The following is a 19,646-nucleotide window of genomic DNA, read 5'->3' on the forward strand; positions in this document are numbered from 1 at the left end:
TTTCCATCGTCTGGTGAAATACAAACTTACCGTCACTAAAGTAACAGAAGATATCTGAAGTAGGAGCCCTGAGTCATTAATTTTGGAACTATGAGGTCATGAAAATAAAATAAATGAAGCTTCTCACATAATGACGCATCCATATTAAACATTAACCAGCAGACGCACCAACTATTAACCAGATATAACAGGTACTCCTTTACAGCCATTACGATTGTAGAGAAAAAGCATAAAAGTATATTGAACACAAATTTATTGTGCAATGAAAAACACTGACACAGAGCACAGCAGAAGTATTCGACTCCTGTGAAAATGTTCTCCTCTTACATCTATGAACTTCAGTGTATTTTATTGGGGTTTATGTGATAAACAGAGGCAAAGTAATGCATTGTTTTAAAATGTAAGGGAAAGGAGACATGGTTTCAGTTTTTCACAAATAAAAATCTGAAAAGTGAGGCCTTTGTGCTTCCCTGAGTTAACAGCTGGCAGAGCCACCATTTGCTGAAGTCGCTGGACATCCAGAAACAGACATTTTTGCAGAGTCTGCTTTGCAAAACACTTCGAAATCTCAATCAGACTGGACGGGAAATCCAATTTTCAAGTGCCACCATTTATTCTCAATTGGTTTTTAAGGTTTGGACCTGGATCAGGACATGCTGAACCTCCATCACAGTATTTTACAGCCTCTAACAGGATTTCCCCCCGGGATTATCTAATATGTAGCGTCAGCTTCCATGCCTCTGCAAATACGAATGCTGTGGTTCACCACATGGATGACGTTTTCAGGGTGGGCACATTAAAACTGCTATATGAAATATTTTATAAAAAATGCTTCTTTCTTTCTTTTACATATTTTAACATAAACAAATATGCCATGACAGTGTAACATGAGAAAGATGATGTGAAGAGGTTGAGATCGTCTGGTTTCACCCAGTGATACTGTTGCTGTAACGCTCCTGATCAAAAACGATCAGAGCCAGGAGGAGGGTCTTAGAGCTGTCAATCAATCGTACACGCTGCTAAATGTGCTAACGGCAGAGAAACGACTTAACATTTCAGGAAACTGTTTATCTGCTGTCAGCAGCGGCCATGCTAACTAGCTAGACCAGTGGTGACAGGCTCTGCTTTCAGGAAGAAGCTGCAGGACATCAGAGGGTGTGAGCAGCGCACACATGTGCATGATTGACAGTGCCATGACCCTTTTCCTGTTTCTGATCGAGTGGTGTAGTTAGAGGCAAAGGAGGTCGATTTTTATTTATTTATTTATTTTTTATACAGATTATCTGTAAAACTGTCACGGCAAAGTGACAGTTTTAACAAATATGTAAAAAACATTTTTTTAGCTACATACTGCAGCTGTAATTTGCATACCTGGTTGCAAGCCTTTTCTCACCTACATGCATATATAATGTACCAGGAACTCCCTAATAGAAATGTTCAACACACTTTTTAGACTTTGAAGATACGGTTTTGAAAAACCGAATGTCCCTACTAATGAACTACTTTGGCCTACTAAAAAAAACGCACAGTAATTTCTTGTAACAGGAGGGTTGAATAAAAGCACGCAAAAAAAGGCCTCACTTCAAATAAAAACAGAAGAGTGACTCAGACGTTTTTACCTCCATCGGATTGCCTTCATCGTCATGCACACTGAGGATGACCTCCACGTTTTTCGGGGTCTTCTTTTTGCCTCGGTCAAACTCTCCCTGAAGCAAGGTTACATAAATATCATTCCTAACGTTTCCTGGAGAAGGAACAAGAGGAGATCATTAGGTTGACGGGCCAGGTATTCGCAGCACGCCCACACACCTCTCTGATCAGAGCGAGCGTTAGATCAATGCCCAGCAACAAAAGCTTTAAATCCCACCTGGGAGGATGATCTCTGGGAAGCCCATTTTCCTGACGATGGCCGTGCTGCGGTCCACTAAGTGGGGGAAGTCCTTCCTGACTTGAGCGAGGTCTCCCGGGAGGAGCTTCAGGGTCACGAACAGGCCTGGCGGACGGCATGTAAGGAAATTCAATGAGGCAGACACCAAAAGGGTACGATTCGCAGATCCCTCACACTGATGTCAACTTTACTCCAAAACAAAAGGGTTCATTTAGAGTGACCCTCGAGAAAGAAAGAAAGGGAAAAAAAAAAACCACAGGGGAGAGCCCTGGTCTGTGATCGCTCCGCCTCACCCTGGCCTTTATGATTGACCTCCCGCGTGGCGATGACTTTGTTGAAGACAGCCGTGAGCGGCTCATTCTCCCCTATGACTCTGGACGGGATGAGCGGAGACATGATGATCTGCCTCTGGCGGATGTACGTCTCCATGGCTATCCTGGGGGAGACATTTCGGAATGAGGAAAACAACTAAATCAGCCGCCGCCGACTCCGACAGGTGACAAAGAAATGGACGGCAGAGACTCGCAGAAGACGAGAGGCTCCCTCTTCCCGCTGACAAGGTGTGCCGTTATGCTTCCAAACATGCAGTTTACCGCGGCTGAATGCAAGAGAGAAATGCTAAACAACTCAAAAGCCACTGAAGAGACGTGAAACTGCTTATGACAAAAATAAACAATTTGCTGCATCTCGTTAAAAATCATTCAGTTGCATTTGTGATAATAAGAAAAGCTGCAAAATGTATTCATCTGGATCAAGTGCCAACTCTGAACACAAACATTTAAATGTATAATCCACACCAATCCAATCTTACTTATCCATTTGGATTTAACCACCTGTCAAATTAGCGAAGTACTTCAGTGAACTTTGAGTGAGAACCTTAGTTCAGGATTTCTAAAGTGAGGTCACTGCTTATAAACACCTTCTTTGCAAAAGATAATTCTGTTGACATTCTTTCATTTGCGTTAATTCGGATTAATCGTCTGAAGCTAACGGCTAATCCACGCTTCCTAAATCAAGTCCAGTCATAAAAACGTCACAGCGGTTTATGCTAACGCTGTGCTATGAATTTTTTTGTCACATTTGCAGTGACCAGGTATTTACAATATAGAAATGGATAATTATTTACACAAGAAATTGAGCTTGGTGTCGGTGTCCCACCAAAAAACGTCCTGAGAGAAACATGCACTGACAACACATAATGTATCAATGTATTGCATTCAGTAGAGAAACTGGAAGATAGGAAGCAAAAGATGTTTAAAGGGGAAAAAAACAGCATTTGCAGAAGGTTACTATAATATTTATGCTTTTTAAAATGTTTTATTTTTGTAACGTGCAGATAAATTGTTCCATTCTCCATGCATTCTTCACTCAGGAAGATTGTTGGTGGCGTAACGCCTCCAGTCTTCAATTCACTTCACTTTGTTTTTGGCACTTTTCTTCCTACGCCACAAACATATATGCTCTATGAAGACAGAGATATTAATAATGACAAGTTATTAATTATGGCTGCTGTTAATCTAATTTCACTACCTAAAATCATCAGATGGCATCTGTGTTCATTAAAACCGCCGTGACTCCCCACAATCTGCAGTCAAACTCAAACTCTTGAGCACAGACATCCCGTACCGTACCAGCTAATCTTGGTTATCAACTTGGATTTGGCCATTTGTCTAATTAGCTATGTACTCAATGTCATTTTGAACGAGAAGCTTAGGGGTAAGTCATCGAATGTTGGATATTTGGCTTACTCCAATTATCAAAATGAAATGTTTTATGAACTGTGAAATGAAGAGGCCACATATTCGCTTGCCGTCGTCACCGTCTGTGAACAAGATCAAAGAACCGTCCGATGATATATTCACCGCTCACTTCGTCGTGGTTCACTGGTTAGTGTGTCTGTTGTGTCAATGAATGCGTCTGTTACGTTTTAGATTGCATGTGAAATAAATGAATGTAATCCAACTAATGTTAGGCAATGCTTACTGTGTTCCTGTTTGTGACCCAGACAAATTAAACAAAACGAAAAAACCAAGCAGCTATCCATACGCAGGGGAAAAGGCGGAAAGCACTGTACTGAATTAACGAAATGAAAACAGGAAAGGAAAAAACATGCAGGACGGGCATTTACGTGCTAAGAGGTTTTTATGTACTGCAAGAGCTGTCAGATTCAGGTTGGATAAAATCCTGTGTGCTTACAGATCTTTCCTCATTACTGTACAATCCCCCATTGTGTGTGTGTGTGTGTTTTGTTTTATTTCTTACACCGTGTGCATAAATATTTAGCAGGTGAGTAGTTCACCTCTTCATTATGTCTGAGGAAATTTTACAAGCTACACTGAATCCGATTCTCGTGGGATTGTTGTTCGGGTGACGTGTGTTTGTGCAACAAGAATGGTGCGACGTAGAATAATCAACACCTAAAAACCTTCCGGCAAGGAGAAATGGGATTCAATAAGCACGGAAAACTTAAATTTAAAAAAGTATTTTTAGAAGGTTGAAGCATTCTTAACATGACTAAGCTCTTAAGCCATGATTATCAAAAGAAAAAAAAGAAAGCCCAAAAACCAAAGGTTCGGTTGTAAATCCTCAACAAGGCCGTACAAATATGTTTGGAGAAGAAAAAGAACTAAGAAGAAGTCGACATAAAACTACAATGAACACCTTACGCTGAAAAGTTGTTCAGAAATGCAAACGACTTGTAATGTGTAGAAGTTGGAAAGGCTGGATAGACCAGAAGGATGGACTCATGTTTGGATCAAAACCACTAAAACTAAGACTGCATCAAGTTTGAAGATTAACTAGTTGGACCTTTTTAGGTTAGAAATCAAGACTTATAGAGAAGTCTGCAGCACTTTTGTTGTTTTGTTTTTTTTTAAGCAAGACAGCGCAACACCGATTCCGCGAAGGCACTCGACCAATCAGCCAGCTGGGTAAGAGCCTCAAAAAACAACAGAACTATCTATGGAGTCAGTGAACTTCTTCAGAAGCATACGATTTAAAAAAGGGGAAAAGTTCACCTTTTAGAGGAGGACAGCTGAACAAAAATACGACTATGGAAGAAATCCAGTTAGTGGAGAAAAGAGAAAGAGGCTACATTGAGTACTTCACATTCTTTAGATGTCTAAAGTGTTCATTAGTTAACCCTGAGGAGTTCATTTGTTCGATTTTCTCTAATTAAATTAGCAAGAAGGAATTTCTTAAGTCTTGTATTTATTTGAGAGAAATGATGCATCCTGAAAGTTTCCAAAGAATTGTGAACTCACATATCCTCCCTCCGAGAATGTTAATGGTCACATTTCCTTTGCTAACCATTTAATCTTCGAGTGTATTAACGCTTAGCACTGAAATAAAACTTCCCTAATGGTTGTGCACACAGCGCATTTGTTACACTGCAGATATAACGCTTTGTTGAAATATTCATACCCATCGAGCGTCATAGTTTGTCACATTACAAACACAAATTTAAAATTATTTTATAGTGATTTTACCTTATAGACCAACACAAAGAAATGCAAATTTGTGACCTGGATGGAAGACCACAGCTTTCAAATGTTTCTACAAATAAAAATCTGTGGGATGTTTCATGTTTCAGACCCAATGCAGAACCTCCTCGACTTACAGCTGCAAGACTTTTGGGGGAAAACTTCTTCCAATATTGTGAATCTAAAAACTGAAATGTTTGCTCATTCTTCTTGCATGCGGACTTGAAACAGGTTCTCAGTTGAATTTTGGTCAGGAATTAATAAATGAATACGCTTTGATGCTAAACCATCCCAGTGCATCCCTGAGTGTCTGCTTCCATCTCTTTGGCGATAAAACGCATCCCCGCATCATGATGCTGCCACCGCTATACGTTGCAGAGGTGATGCTGTTTTCAGGATGAAGTTTTTATCGTGAGGGTGGCGTGCATGTCGATTAAACCGGTACACTCTGGCCTTTCCTTACAGGAGCGGCTCTGAGTTTTTACGCTCGCTTGTGGTGGTTTTTGGCTTTTCCAAAATAGAGTTAATGCACTACAGCGGAGATGGGAACACATTTGCAGAATAATTTATAACATCACACATTTTCCGGTTCACTGATGGGTTCTGTCAAAGTCCAAACGTCTAAAACAGAAGAGCGGACTCTTCATTGGTCTGAGATGTTTGGTTCATCTTACGGGTATCGTTTTATAGAGCCACACCTACCATCAACATCTGGTCAGACTATGCTTTTCATTCCCTTGTTGAGTCGTTGGAATGTGGCAAATTCTCATTTTGTTTGTTTTTTCCTTTTTGGCTACATTTTAAAAGTTTGCTCAAAAATTGGAAGGCAATTGGATGGAATTATAGCTACTGTGTTCCCGAAATCTGCATAAATCTCACCAGAGTTTTCTGCATGACCCAAGTGTTTTTGGTCTAGTTTTTGAGGAAAATATCCTAGTACACTTGAAATAAGACAAAAACTGACTTACTAGTAACTTTTCAGCAAGATAAAGGAGCATGTTTTAAGTCAATAATTCTTTAATATTGATGAAAAAGTTCTAGATCCACTGCCAGATTATTTCACTTACAAAAGAAAATATTTTTCCCATGTTAAAAGTGAAATTATCTGCAAATGGAACAAGCACTTTTCTTTTCATCAATAGTAAGAAAGTATTGACTTAAAACATCCCCTTTTATCTTGCTGTCAAGTTACTTTTAGTTTTACTTCAAGTGTGTACTATGATGTTTGCACTAGAAACTAGACCAAAAGCACTTGGTACGATTTTGTGGTTTTGCAGCGTATTGTACTCAACCCAACCTCTGAGGTTTTTGCGGTACATCTAAATTTATGCTTTGATTAAATGAGACGCAGGTGGACTCTACAGACCAATCAGGTAAATACCGAAGGCAGTCGGTTGCACCGGATTTTATTTAAGGGATGCAGAGCAGAACACAATATATGTTCTCAGATTTTAATTTCAAAATGTATTTGTGTGGTCTTTCCAGTTTATTAATATGTTTAAAAGAAGTTAAAAATTTTGTGTGCTGAACAGATGTTAAACAATAATCTATCCATCCATCCATCCATCCATTTTCTTTCACCCTTGTCCCTCAGTGGGGTCGGGAGGGTTGCTGGTGTCTATCTCCAGCTAACGTTCCGGGCGATAGGCGGGGTCACCCTGGACAGTTCGCCAGTCTGTCACAGGGCAACACAGAAACACACAGGACACACAACCATGCACACACACTCTCACACCTAGGGACAATTTAGAGAGGCCAATTAACCTGACAGTCATGTTTTTGGACTGAGGGAGGAAACCGGAGTACCCGGAGAAAACCCACGCATGCACAGGGAGAACATGCAAACTCCATGCAGAAAGACCCCAGGCCGGGAATCGAATCCAGAACCTTCTTGCTGCAAGGCAACAGCTCTACCAACTGCGCCACTGTGCAGCCTTTTGAACAATAATACAAACTCTAAATAATAATAATTTTTTTAAAAATCCTTCAACAACACAATAATGCACTAATGTGTAGTAATGCACTATGTGTACTGGTCACATATGTTGTTTAATGTTAGAAATGTTACCAACTCAAACGGGTTGAATACTTTTTCCAAATCCCTGTACATGTGAAACTAGTTTTAATTTTAAAGCTTCTCTTCTGTGCGACGAGTCGTGATGAGGACATACGAAAACCAGAGGGAGCCTCATGCGGTTAAAATCAGGAAGTGAGTGCGCACACATAACACACAGGAGGCGGCGTAAATTCAAAACAGAGCTCAGCATTGTGGCTCGTTTGTGACACATTTTCTCACAAAAGCTGGCAGCACAGCTGACCCGGCGGTCGATAATGACTTTGATGGGTTTTGGAGACGTTTTCAGAAGCACGGCGGCGTTTCAGAACCACCCAATCAAGTAGATATCGGTGCTCCCAGTTATCCCACTCTTTAGCTTTTCAAAAATTTCATTTTGCGTGACCTTTTGCTGGAATCATTTTCGAACCATCCAATTTGCTGTTAGGACAGCAAAATAAGTCGCCGGCTGTTAATGAAAGAGAAATTCATTTGTCACGGCAGGAGAAGACCAACAAAGGATCCGGCGGCTTCAATTCATCCTCTGCGCAAGAGATAAAATGTACCAAACGGTCTTTGTTTGCATGCAACCCTCCAAAGACCGCTTCAGTTCGACGGCGGAGGAAAATTACACACATGTAATATTTAAAACAATTACCCAAGCAGTTGATAGAGCCAGAGTTATAGTCTTGGCTAATAAAACATGTTTGTTTGTCTGGAGGTTCTCAGGGCGGAATGCAGCCCGTTTACGAAGCAGTGAAGAGAAACAAACCGCAGTTCAATGCAGTCGAAATTTGGTTTACATAACGAGAATCAACCAGGCTGTGTTTATGACTCTTCCATCTAAGATCTCTGTGAAAACACCATCCTGATCCCTCCTGCTGTGCACGAGCCAAGAAAGCCCGGTCGGCCTATGACGAGCCGCAACACTCGGGAAGCTCTTTCTTTCTTTAAAAACAGCATGATTGGAAAAAAAAAAAGATGGAAACAAAGGGGGAACACCAGTCTGACTTCTATGTACAAGTTTCTTTCATTGAGGTGGCATCACATAAATGAAGCATGACAACATGAGAAGACTCACTGCTGAAACGGGATGAAGTGCTGCTTGTCCTCATCGTCTATCTTGCCATGGGCGACGTCTGTTATGTCCATCACTGCAACGATAAACACATCGGAGGGATCACAGCGGGGTTTGGACACTTTTCAAGTAGAAACACACACAAAAACAAAAAAAACAAAAGAAAACTCAATTTTCTTGCTTTTATTAGCTCAGAAGCTCCATCCCCCCCAAAAAAAATCTAGGAACACTTTTCTGGATTTTTACAAGAGGAACTTTCCCAGCTTACAGTGCCAGCTGCATTTATTGGCATCCATCATACAGATGTGTAAAAAGTCTTAAAAATAACTTGTCTTTTATTGCACTGGTGGAATCTCACAATGAAAATAGTTAGAAGAAGTCCACTTTTATTTTACCAAACAATTTTTTTTATCCTGTGTTAAAAAAAAAAGAAGCAATTTTTAACAAAATCACCAGTGATACAACACCCATCTAACAATTCATTTGAACTAAATGCATAACTAACAACTAATGCATGACTTTTATAAGATTATTTCCATGGAATATTAATATAATGTGCTTTAGCCACTAAAAATGGGGAAAACAAACATGTCATTCCAGTAAGGCAGATCTTTATATGTAAGGAAATGTAAAAAATAAAATAAAATAAAAAAAGAAAGTTCACCCCAAGTTTCCAGAGTTATTAAGTTAAAATGTTGTATAATGCTTACTTTGATTAAGCTAATAATTTAGCTTTAAGTTGCCAAGTTTAACAAATTAAGAGGATTTTAGGTGCATCAAAGTCACATTTTTCACTAGAAATCAGTGAATTGATGTGGTCCTATTTAATATTAAAGCTTGGTTACAAAATAGATTAATATATTGTGCTGGACTTAGCATTTTTCATTATAAAAAGATTTTAATTAGTCATTAATAATTTTGCTCTAATGAAAAAATAAAAAAAGTTTCCATGCACATGAATCACCTAGATTGAGGGGTAAGATTACATCGTTCTTGGATTAAAGTCAATCAATATATATGTATTTTTTTTAAATCACTCCGGGGGCCACAAACAGCCACCAGGTTGAACTTTGTTCACCTCTGATTTAGAGAAGTGATTTAAAGATTAATGGTTGAAGATGCATCTCTCTAAACGTTCCGATTTTGTGAAATGCTGCATAAGAAGACCAAGTTCTTCCCTTTTAGCAAAAACAAAGGCTGGGGAATCTGTTAACAGCAGGGGGGTACTCTGCTGCATCACTGGCAACTTTGCCAAGAACCTTAAACAAAATTAAAGATGAGACTTCTCAGTATGAGATTTTGCTGCTGTAGGACAAAAAAAAAGGTGAACACCACAGAGTTACTTGGCACATGTAGCTAAACAGATTGAGGAGTTCTCGATCTCCTGAGCTGATAAATTCGTCTAAATTCCTCCCGGTTCTGCTGCCAGTGTGGCTGCGTTTTTATTTTTTTGTTGTTGTTTCTTTCCTTTTTCCTGGCTACGACTAACACTCAGATTTTTATTCCATTTGCTTAAGAGCTGGAGGAAACCATTTCTCATTCAACTCACTAACCATCTGGCCGGAGCCTAAAAGCCAGTTTCCACCAACTCTCTTGCCAGGGCAGAGCAAAAGCCTTTTCTGGGTCAGGAAACAGGTGTTCCCCTTTTTCTTTCTTTCTTTTTGTTTTTGCTCCATCTTTCATTCGTGCGTCTTAAAAGAACCAACCTCTGCAGCTGCGTGACAACAAAAACAAAGGGGGCTTTTATTACCGGTGATTATGAAGAAATATTAGCTGCTCACCAGCGACGCCGAACGGCCTCCGTAAGCCACCTGTTTGTTTTTTGCCCTCTTTGAGCTCCATGCTGCCCACTCTGATGATCTGACACACCAGGAAGAGCCGCTGCCTCATCAGATCGCTGCTGCTCAGGTCCTGGACGTGAGGAAGGCAAACAGAGCTGATTGGCGGTGACATACGAGGTACATTAGATACAAAGGCAGTGACCTTCTCCTGTCATCGATAGTTTATTATGAACGATGACATGGTCAGAGATGCAGACATGACGGTAAAGGTTACAGGACAAAAGCACGGCGTAATTGCTGGGAGAAGGTAAGTCTGTGTTTTAGTATCTCAGCCTTTGTTTATATATGGCTGCATCTCAATAAATTAGAAAATAATAGAAATCTATACTTTAGTAATATGGTACAAAAAGTAAAACATTCAGTGCATCCGGGAAGTAGTCACAGCGCTTCACTTTTTCCACATTTTGTTAGATCCTTGTTCCAAATTGTATCACATTAACCTCTTTGACAATATGGAAAATATTTCTTGAATATATGTGATTTCTTGTTTTTTTTATTGTTAATAAATGTGTAAAAACACACCATTTAAAAAATGTTTTCAACAGTAGAGTACTTGTACAGATCTGACACTGTTCAGTGTACAACTGGCCGCTTCAGGTTTGGTGGACGCTAACTTTAGCATAATTAGCGGCTAACAGTTAGCTAGTTATGATGGCCAGCTAATCCAGAAATGGTGTTTATTTCACCGACTGTCACATAAGCTAACAAATCCAGAACTATTTCCTTTCTTGCAACTATAAATGAAGACCTGAGGGAAGACATTAATTTACCTCAGTTTGGCAAAAGGCTGCAATATCACAAAATGTGAAAAAAGTGAAGCGCAGTGAATACTTTCTGGATGCAGTGCAGGTAGCTGATTTATTACATACAGGGTGACACATCTTAAGCATTGGTTTCTAATTTAGACATTTACAGCTGGCAGCTAACTGAAATGTGAAATTCTGTCACAGAGAAAGGAGACTAGAGTCCTCAATTTTGTCCACGTGGTGCTGAAATGTGTTGGCAGAAAGTGACACAGGCCAATAGAAGGCGCCATCTTGGAAAATAAACTTTGTCCATTCGAAAGACATTCTCCACAAGAAAGGCAAATCGTTGATGAGCTATGATGAAAAGCTGGCTGCTCACAAAGTATTGAATCTAACGGAAAGTTGAATGGAAGAAAAAATGATGGCTGAAAATAATGCTACACATGCAAGTCTTGAGAAGATCATCCATATAATTGTTAGGGAGAAATTCACTATCTGGACTGAATCTGGAATGAGGGCTTCAACAGGAACTACACACACACAGACGTATCAGGATGTGAGCTACAACCGCTGAGTTTCTTGTGTTCATAAAAAAAGACGGTTAGAAGCGTCTCAACTGGACCGAGGAGAAAAACGACAACTTTTTCTCTGTGCTTCAAAACCCTCTTTTTAGATGAAACGGCATTTCATTTGGAAATCACGGTCCCAGCATCTGGAGGAAGGATGGAGATTAATCTAAACTGCTTGATGTCCAACGTGACGTTTTTTTACAAACGGTGATGCTTTGAGAAGCCGTGTCATCAGTGGATGTCGGCCCACTGGGCTTTATGGAGTCCAACATCTCAGCAGTAGCGCACAAAGACATTTGACAGCACTTCTTCATGCTTCCCCCGTGCCGACGAGCCGTAAGGAGGTGCTGGTTTCATTTTAGAGCGGGAACTAAAACGACTGCCACACTGAATTTGTTTCATTGTCAAGAAACAAATTCTTGACAATTTGTCAAGAATTGTCAAGAATTTGACAATTGGCTGAGGTTGATCATGGAGGTGATCAACCTCAGCAGAAGGTTGATCACCTCCATGCCACACCGCATTGATGCTTAATTCATGCAAAAGGAACTCCAACCAAGTATTGAGTGTAAATCCTGTGGAGTAATTATTTCAGAAACTGAATTTTGCGGGTTTTGTTAGCTGTACGTTGAAGTAAATACTGAAAACATTCCACTTTGTGTCTGGAGAGTCTGCAAGTGTCTCGCTTTTTAATTCGAAGGACAGAAATAATTAACCGTCATGTGCCTTTGATGGAAAGGGTTTGATTTTGCTCCAAAACTCCAGTTCCTGGTAGCTCCGCTGCTCGTTTTCCCAGAACTGCCGGCTCTCTGAATACAACAAAATGGCAGCAGCACAACTCATTGACCAAGCCATCCATGAAAGTGAGTAATTTACAAAAACTGTCATTAAATTTCGAGCGATCCAGAAACAAATAGTCTTTCAGATGAGGTTCCGACTGTTTACATCTTTAAAACCAAGGGAACACAGTCAGCAGATTGAGACTCAGTTACCGTGAATAAGGCCGGCAGGTTGTTGAGTTTTTCAATTTCCTTAGGCATTCCCGTACTGTCCCAGCGCACCAGGAAGTTCTCGCTGCATGAATTCAAATAGGAATCACAGTTAGACAGCGCATTATCTGAGCCATCGGAAGAAGTGGAAAAATGGAAGCAGGCCATGCAGCAATTCTTCATAATTTCCTTCCCGTCACCTGATAAACAGAAAACATGCATCACATAAATCTTAAAACTACTTGCGCTGTTTGATTAGTAACCATGTCATCTCGTAGATCCCAACAGAGCTTTCCGAAAATCTCGACTCTTAAAAATTAATGAGTCGAGCTTATTGTCTTAATTGGTGTCTAATGCTCCCTCAGTCGAGCCGTGTTCATACTCTTGCTTTTATTTTTAGTTTTGCAATATTAAAATTCATAGAAATCCATGCCGTTTATAATCAGTGCTGTCACTTCCCAAGACCTGGCACGGCAGCGGCTTAGCTGCAAAACAAACCTGCCCTCCATTTTAAAGAAAATTTTTAAAAAAGCACATAATATCCTGCTTGAGGTTTCAGTGGCATTTCTGTGACGTGCAGGGCTGCAGAATGTGGGCCCCTGGGCTAGAGCCAGTTTTGGTGCCCAAATTACCATATTTTAATAGCTACATACGTACAGCTAAAAACTGATTTTTGCATACTCTATGTGAAAAAAATATTTTTTTTGCCTAATTTTAATCAGATTAAATGCTTCCTGTCAAATATCTCCCAAATGCCAGAATAATGAAGATTTTTTTTATGCAGATCTACAAAATCAGAAGTTTATATAGTCAACTTCCTAAAAGAATGGCTTTTCTGCCAAAAGTAAATGTTTTTTTTCCCCTAAATCATCTTTTGGCAACAAAAAGGTGGTGACTTTTTTGTGCCAAATCACATTTCAGCAAAATTGTGGACTTCTGCAAATTTGGTTCATCCTTGGACAAGATTGCAGAATCCCAAAGAATGCCAAAAGTGATTTTGGAAAAAAATAAAAAATAAAATAATCACCACCTCTTTCTTTCCAAAAGATGTTTTAGGCATACATATATATACACAAAAGAATCACTTTTGGCAACAAAAAAAATGACTTAGGCCATGATTCTAGGCGGGTTACAACATACGAGTCCAGAAAGGGTCCTGACAGGAGAGAGATGTGAAGTAAATCCTGAAAGGCCACTCAAAGAGGAAGAACCCATTACTTCAAAAGGATCATAAGAGAAACTAGTTTCAGTTTGCAGATGCTCTCTGGTACAAAAACCTTCTTTTTTTTTTAGGCTTGCCCTGTGGCTTGATGGAGCTAAAACTGTTTAACCATGTTGCCCATTGTTATATTTGGAGGGCAATAAAAGCAGAGCGTGAGAACTTCGCGACTATGAAGTACAGGGTCGGCAGTATCATGTCGTATGGGGGTTTAGCTGCTTCTTCGTAAAAATTATGAAGATAGGGGTGCTGTGGTGGCGCTGCGGCAAAGCATGACCCGCGTATTGAGGCCTTAAATATTTTCACCCTGGCCCCAGGGCGGTACGTCACCACTAACACCTGGCTGCTTCGCTTTGCACCTTTGTTGTGCATTTGCATCATGTAGCAGCAAAAACAGAGGCAAAACTGATTAAGAATATTCCTCTTAAAGAGACAGATTTTTCCTCTATTAGCTGAAAAGAAAACCCATTTCACCCTGCAAATCTGAAGTGCTCACTGAATAATACATCTTTAAATTCAAGGCTTCCCCCCAAAAAAGAGACACTGTAGTGTTTTCTTTTTTTTTTTTGCCTTTTCCTATTTCTCCAAAAATTTATGTTGCAACAACAGAAAGTCCAAAACATGCTTTTAAGCTCCTAAACAATGCATTTCATTATATTATTCCACCCTCCGCATATTTATTTAATGTACTGCTGGAGCTACAACATCAAGCACAGTTACAGGACAGTAATGAACAATCTTTATAGGTTTATATTATTCATAGCTGAAAGAAATTCTTCATTTATCATGTTGTAACTTTTCCCGAGAAGTGACAGACCGGGGGAAGTGGTAACATAGTGTGGCTTTAAAATCGAAAGACCATTTTATAGTGGCTTTACAACCAATTAGAGGTGAATTATCGACTCCGGGTAACAAGAATTAATATCACACAAGCGACATTTACGCCGACTGACCTGATAAATTCCGACTGGTCGGGATCGTAGAGAGACATAAGCAGCTCGGCGTCCTCCCCGATGTTGCACACAAAGTTCTTCAGGTTCATGAGGAGGCTGTAGGTGTGCACGGAGCTGAACAGCGTCTGCCGCCGCATCTCCAGGTTCTGCAGTCTCGTCTGGGGAAAAACGAGTCGGCGTGAACGAGTGTGAAGACCTTAACCGGAGCCGGCAGCCGCGGCGGACCGAAGCAACGGCGAGCGTCAAGACCAAACGGGATTCGTGCCTTCTCTTCCTGTATCCTGTCGTCCACGCTGCGGGACGCCGTCTCATGGGCCTGGAACAGGCTGACGGTGCTGGTCCGGTCAGGATCCAGCGTGTTGCCCGCCTCGTCTCGGACCACCAGGTCCAACCCGAGGATCCTGAGTGGCAGAGGGTAAGTCAGCTGTGGCTCAGGCAGGAACACGGCGTTGAAAACATTTTGGAGTGATATAGAGACAGTTTCGCACCTTCTTTTGAGATTATTTCGAAAACGTTTTGCACACATTTGTAATGAAAATGCATGTAAAGAGGCTGAGATTAAAATACTAATGACTGTATTCAGTAATTACTAAAGGAATTAGTTGCCCTGAATTTTGTTTAGGGGCATCAGAGTAAAGAAGTGCAAATAGAAATGCATGCCACACTTTTCAGATTCCTATTTGGGAAAAATATAACTGTTCATTTTTCTTCCATTTTATTTAATCCTGCTCTTACTAAATTATGTGCTGATTTGTGTCCATCTGTCACATAAAACACCATTTCAATACGTTGAAGCCTGTGGTTATTACGATGAAACTGTAAATGTACTCAACTCAGATTTGTAAGACTTTTCAGAGCAGGATTTTGTTGCTGCATAAAAAGACGCGATAAATTTAAGATTTTTTTTTACACAACTTTACCAAGAGTGCCCCAAAAAAAAAAATGTGCCCAGCACTGTAAACTTCACAATTCTTCCTGCAGAATATAATATGTTTCTTTGAGGTCCATTGAAAGAACGGGAGCCGTACCGGTTTCCATAATCAATCTTTGCTGTGACTTTCTTCTTGAGCTCCACAAGGTCATCCTTGGGCAGCGTTCCTGACACAATCTGAGATCGATACTCAATGAGGCTGTAGGCCATCTGCTGCACACTCCTGAACAGGGTTATCTTGTTTGTCTGTCAGAAAAACATGTGTTGTATATACACGCCACAGTTCAGAGGAAGAAGCAGCAGTGAACTTTTCTTTTTCTCAGAAAAAAATAATAAAAATAATTAAAAGATGAAAACGTATCCCAGCAGTGAGGGAACTGAGTGTACTGGAAACGGAGAGATCTACACGTACCACGAAGAGCTTTTGCCATATCTGCACCCATTCCCTGAGGGTAGCCCCTATCTCTTGCACCAAGGGTAAATCTGCAGGAATAATTATTTCCTGTTGGCTATAAGCCACAAGGAAAGAAAAAAAAGTAATGAGATATCAGAAGAGCAGCTGGTCGCTCACAGATCATGTCTTATAATCTGGAATGACTCGAGTGCATTTTTTTTTTTTACACATCGAAAACAGTCGGGACAGTTGGTCTGCACAGCCAAGAGAAGCATTACTTAATTCTTACTTATGATAATTACAAGTGTAGTGCTTATGCTACTGGCACACAGAAAGGCAATACTGCAAACTCGGAGCAAAGTGGATTATCGTCAAAATGAAGTGCTTGCTGATTTGTGATCTCACCCTGTTCCCTCGACTGTGGCCTCTTTTAAGTGGATGTAGGAAGCCGGGAAAATGCCCTGAGGAAACAATCGGGAAGTAATAGTATATACATCCGCATCACAGAATGAGCTCCAGCACAATATAGCTCCTGTGATGTCCATACCTTCTGAGCCTTCTTTCTGAGTGTGTAGCCTCGATACCAGCCTGGGGATCAGAAATTGACAAAAGCAGATTGGACAAAACAGAAGTGGCATGGCGTAGAGGAAGAAAAGCACAACACAGAGTCACATACACACTGCACAGGACGTCGCTCTAAGATCATGTTTCTAGAGCGGTGAACAGGGAGACGTCATGGCTGCCACTCACCTTCCAGCTTCTCAAGTATATGCACCGTGTCCCCCACCTGCAGACGCAGCTCCTGTTTGCCATGGGGGTCATAATTGTAGATCGCTAAGGGGAAAAAAAATAACCGTTTCATTATTGAGGGGGGAAAAAAAAAAGGAAGCGCTGCTTACAAAAAAAAAAACGTGGTTTCAGCCGACTCTTTTTCTGGGATTAAAGAAAAATCCTCGCCCTCAATCAATGCCGGCACAGAGAGTGAAGCAAAAAATAAATAAATTCTGCCTGAGTGGTCCTGAGTTTCTCACCAACAAATCAAGCCAGTTCACTCATTGTTGCTCTACAGAGGATCTAAAGCTAAGATTTATTTCTCATCCGGCTGCCGTTTCTAACAGCAGCCCGAGTTTTAGAGCAGAAAGCCAGCTTGAGTTACTCAGACGTCCGAGGCCTTTTGACTGTTTTCAATTGAAAATAGTCAAAAGGGGCTGCTGCACTGTGAAGCTGCAAGTAGGTATAAGACAGGCAAGTAATTTTTAATACAAATGTCAGTTTTATGCTATTTAGACATTGTGTAGCTACCTACTTGTTTGTTTTTTCAAAGAAAAGAAAATCAACATGAATAGTTACTGCTGCTAAAACAATGCAACATATCGAGTATTGCAGTTAGAGCTTTATATTTATTTTTGTTTCTACTGTCAGACACAGGCCCAAGCAAAACTTAATTGTTCTTTGGGATTAATAAAGTATTGCATTGCAAAATCATTGAAAAATACAAAGAGGACACCAGATTTCATGTCAGATTGGAGTTTTCTTTGTAAGCGCACAATGCATCCAGAAAGTATTCACAGCGATTCACTTTTTCCATCCACATTTTGTTACGTTACGGCCTTTTTCCATAACTGTTTAAATAAAGCTCGCTCCTCAAGACATATTTTTGAAGAAAGAAAGGAAATAGTTCTCCAGTTGTTCGCTTGCATGACAGATTCAATAAACTAGTAAACACTCCCGAAGTTTACTATGGCAGGCCACTCCCGAAGTGGCCTGCCATAGTAAACGGTTAACTGTTAGCCGCTAACGACGCTAAAGTTAGAGTCTTAACTGTATTGTTGCAGTGAACAGAGATTCTTTAAAAGAGTGAGACCAGTAAAAGTATTGTAATATTTTTTAAAAAACGTTTTCATTTTTTAGGTGGAAAAATATTGGGATCACCTTACAATGACACAAGTCAAACTTGGACATAAATTATAGAAATGATAGAAAATAGAGTCTTCTCTATCTTCTCTTCTCTAAACCCTGTAACTTCTTTGTGAAAACAAAAAACATATACCTTAAATTTTGCAAAGAATACTAGTAAAGTGTATTTTTGTTCTAATGAGCCCAATATCATGCATCTGGTCTCCTTCCCCGAGTGTATTGTTGCACCACTATTAAATAGTACATGTGTAAACTTGCTTATTTCAGAGAACATTATAGGCTTTTGCCCTTAGCAAAATGATGACTACAAGTTAATTAGTCAGGATCTATAAACTCCTTGCTTCAGCAGAGTTAGTAAAACCTCAATTCAAACCTATCAGAGGATTTTGCCACAGGAAATAGTTCCTAATTTTACAAATTCACTGTAGTTTTTTGTTTGTTTGCTTGTTTGTTTTCCAAAGCAGCTTTCTAACCAACTTCAAGTTTGTCAACTATCGTTAAAAACTTCACCATCATGAAAGTCATGGGTGGCCCATCTTCAGTTTTCAAAATATATTTACTTTTTCCCCAGGAAAAGTGGGAATATTACCAGAACAGATAAATATGTCTTTCCTGTCAGAGGACAAGCATAGAAGCCAATTTTCAGCCAGCAGGTTAGCAATGTGCAGCAACAAGTGGAAAAGAGTCGAGCAGTTTTACTCTAAAATCCAGAAAAATTACCCCACGTTATTTTCTGATGTCCTTTAGGAACAGTATGAGGAAAGACAAAAAAAATTATGGCAGTCTTAAAACTGTACGCCTTTTTAACCTCAGTGTTCTCTGACGCAGGTGAGCAGCCAATGAGCTGATAGCTTTTGATCATCCGCCTTCATGCAGGTCTTTGATAAATAGGGTCACCGGTTCAGTTCGCGCCAAATGGCACTGCCTGCAGACGCCGTCCTCCTGCACGTTCTCGCTTCCGCCTACCGGCGCTGCTGAAGGCAACACCTTCCCTTCTCACCTGCAGCCTGCACATTTGTGGCAGGGATCGCTCACCCAGGCATGTGCTTGCAAACCAACCAAAGTGGCATTGCGAAAGAGAAGCCCTTTTAAAACAATGCTGCAGGTTGAGGTCTTTGTCTTGACTTGAGGGAGCCGCGGCCGCGCGCACAGCTGCTTAATCTCGCAAGGAGGCGCAGGAAGTATGAGCAGAGCCGTGCCCCGACTTGCACGGCGATAATGCTCGTTACTGGAGGCCAGATTTCTCAGCACGCTTCGACTGGCTCAGCTCATCACACCTCAGACTAAGTGCGAACATTTGACAGATCAGTGAATGTGTGTATATGCGTCCTCTCTGTGACTTCCTTCACAGAGGAAGAGTTTCCACTAGCTTGTCTTGAAACGGACATTCATCCCAAACCGTTCCCATTATACCAAAGTCAGCTTTTAGACTCCTTTTTGGATCATTTCCCCCCATAAACTATAACATTTTAGGTTTTGGCCTGCTCCCATTTATGCCGTTTTGATGGATATTGTATTGCTCTGACCTAATTACATTAATCTACGATGCCGGCAGTCTTCTGCATGCATGTCCGCAAGTGAGAATA

The 19,646-nt window shown here is 40.5% G+C and overlaps 1 protein-coding gene across 1 annotated transcript in view; it reads right to left on the reverse strand.

Moving 5' to 3' along the window:
* Positions 1-19,646, reverse strand: part of dock5 (dedicator of cytokinesis 5) — a 67,703-nt gene that overhangs the window by 35,893 nt on the left and 12,164 nt on the right. The window contains exons 2-14 of the mRNA XM_008417532.3: positions 16,894-16,977; positions 16,691-16,731; positions 16,549-16,604; positions 16,162-16,258; positions 15,847-15,995; positions 15,084-15,219; positions 14,819-14,976; positions 12,650-12,731; positions 10,283-10,412; positions 8,505-8,577; positions 2,182-2,324; positions 1,868-1,993; positions 1,620-1,744 (exon numbers count right to left, since the gene is read on the reverse strand). Of these exons, the coding sequence (XP_008415754.2) occupies positions 1,620-1,744; positions 1,868-1,993; positions 2,182-2,324; positions 8,505-8,577; positions 10,283-10,412; positions 12,650-12,731; positions 14,819-14,976; positions 15,084-15,219; positions 15,847-15,995; positions 16,162-16,258; positions 16,549-16,604; positions 16,691-16,731; positions 16,894-16,977 (1,400 nt within the window). The remainder of the gene's footprint in view (positions 1-1,619; positions 1,745-1,867; positions 1,994-2,181; positions 2,325-8,504; positions 8,578-10,282; positions 10,413-12,649; positions 12,732-14,818; positions 14,977-15,083; positions 15,220-15,846; positions 15,996-16,161; positions 16,259-16,548; positions 16,605-16,690; positions 16,732-16,893; positions 16,978-19,646) is intronic.

Source organism: Poecilia reticulata, chromosome 9, assembly GCF_904066995.2.
Source record: "Poecilia reticulata chromosome 9, P_reticulata-male-v2, whole genome shotgun sequence".
In the NCBI taxonomy this organism is placed as follows: domain Eukaryota; kingdom Metazoa; phylum Chordata; class Actinopteri; order Cyprinodontiformes; family Poeciliidae; genus Poecilia; species Poecilia reticulata.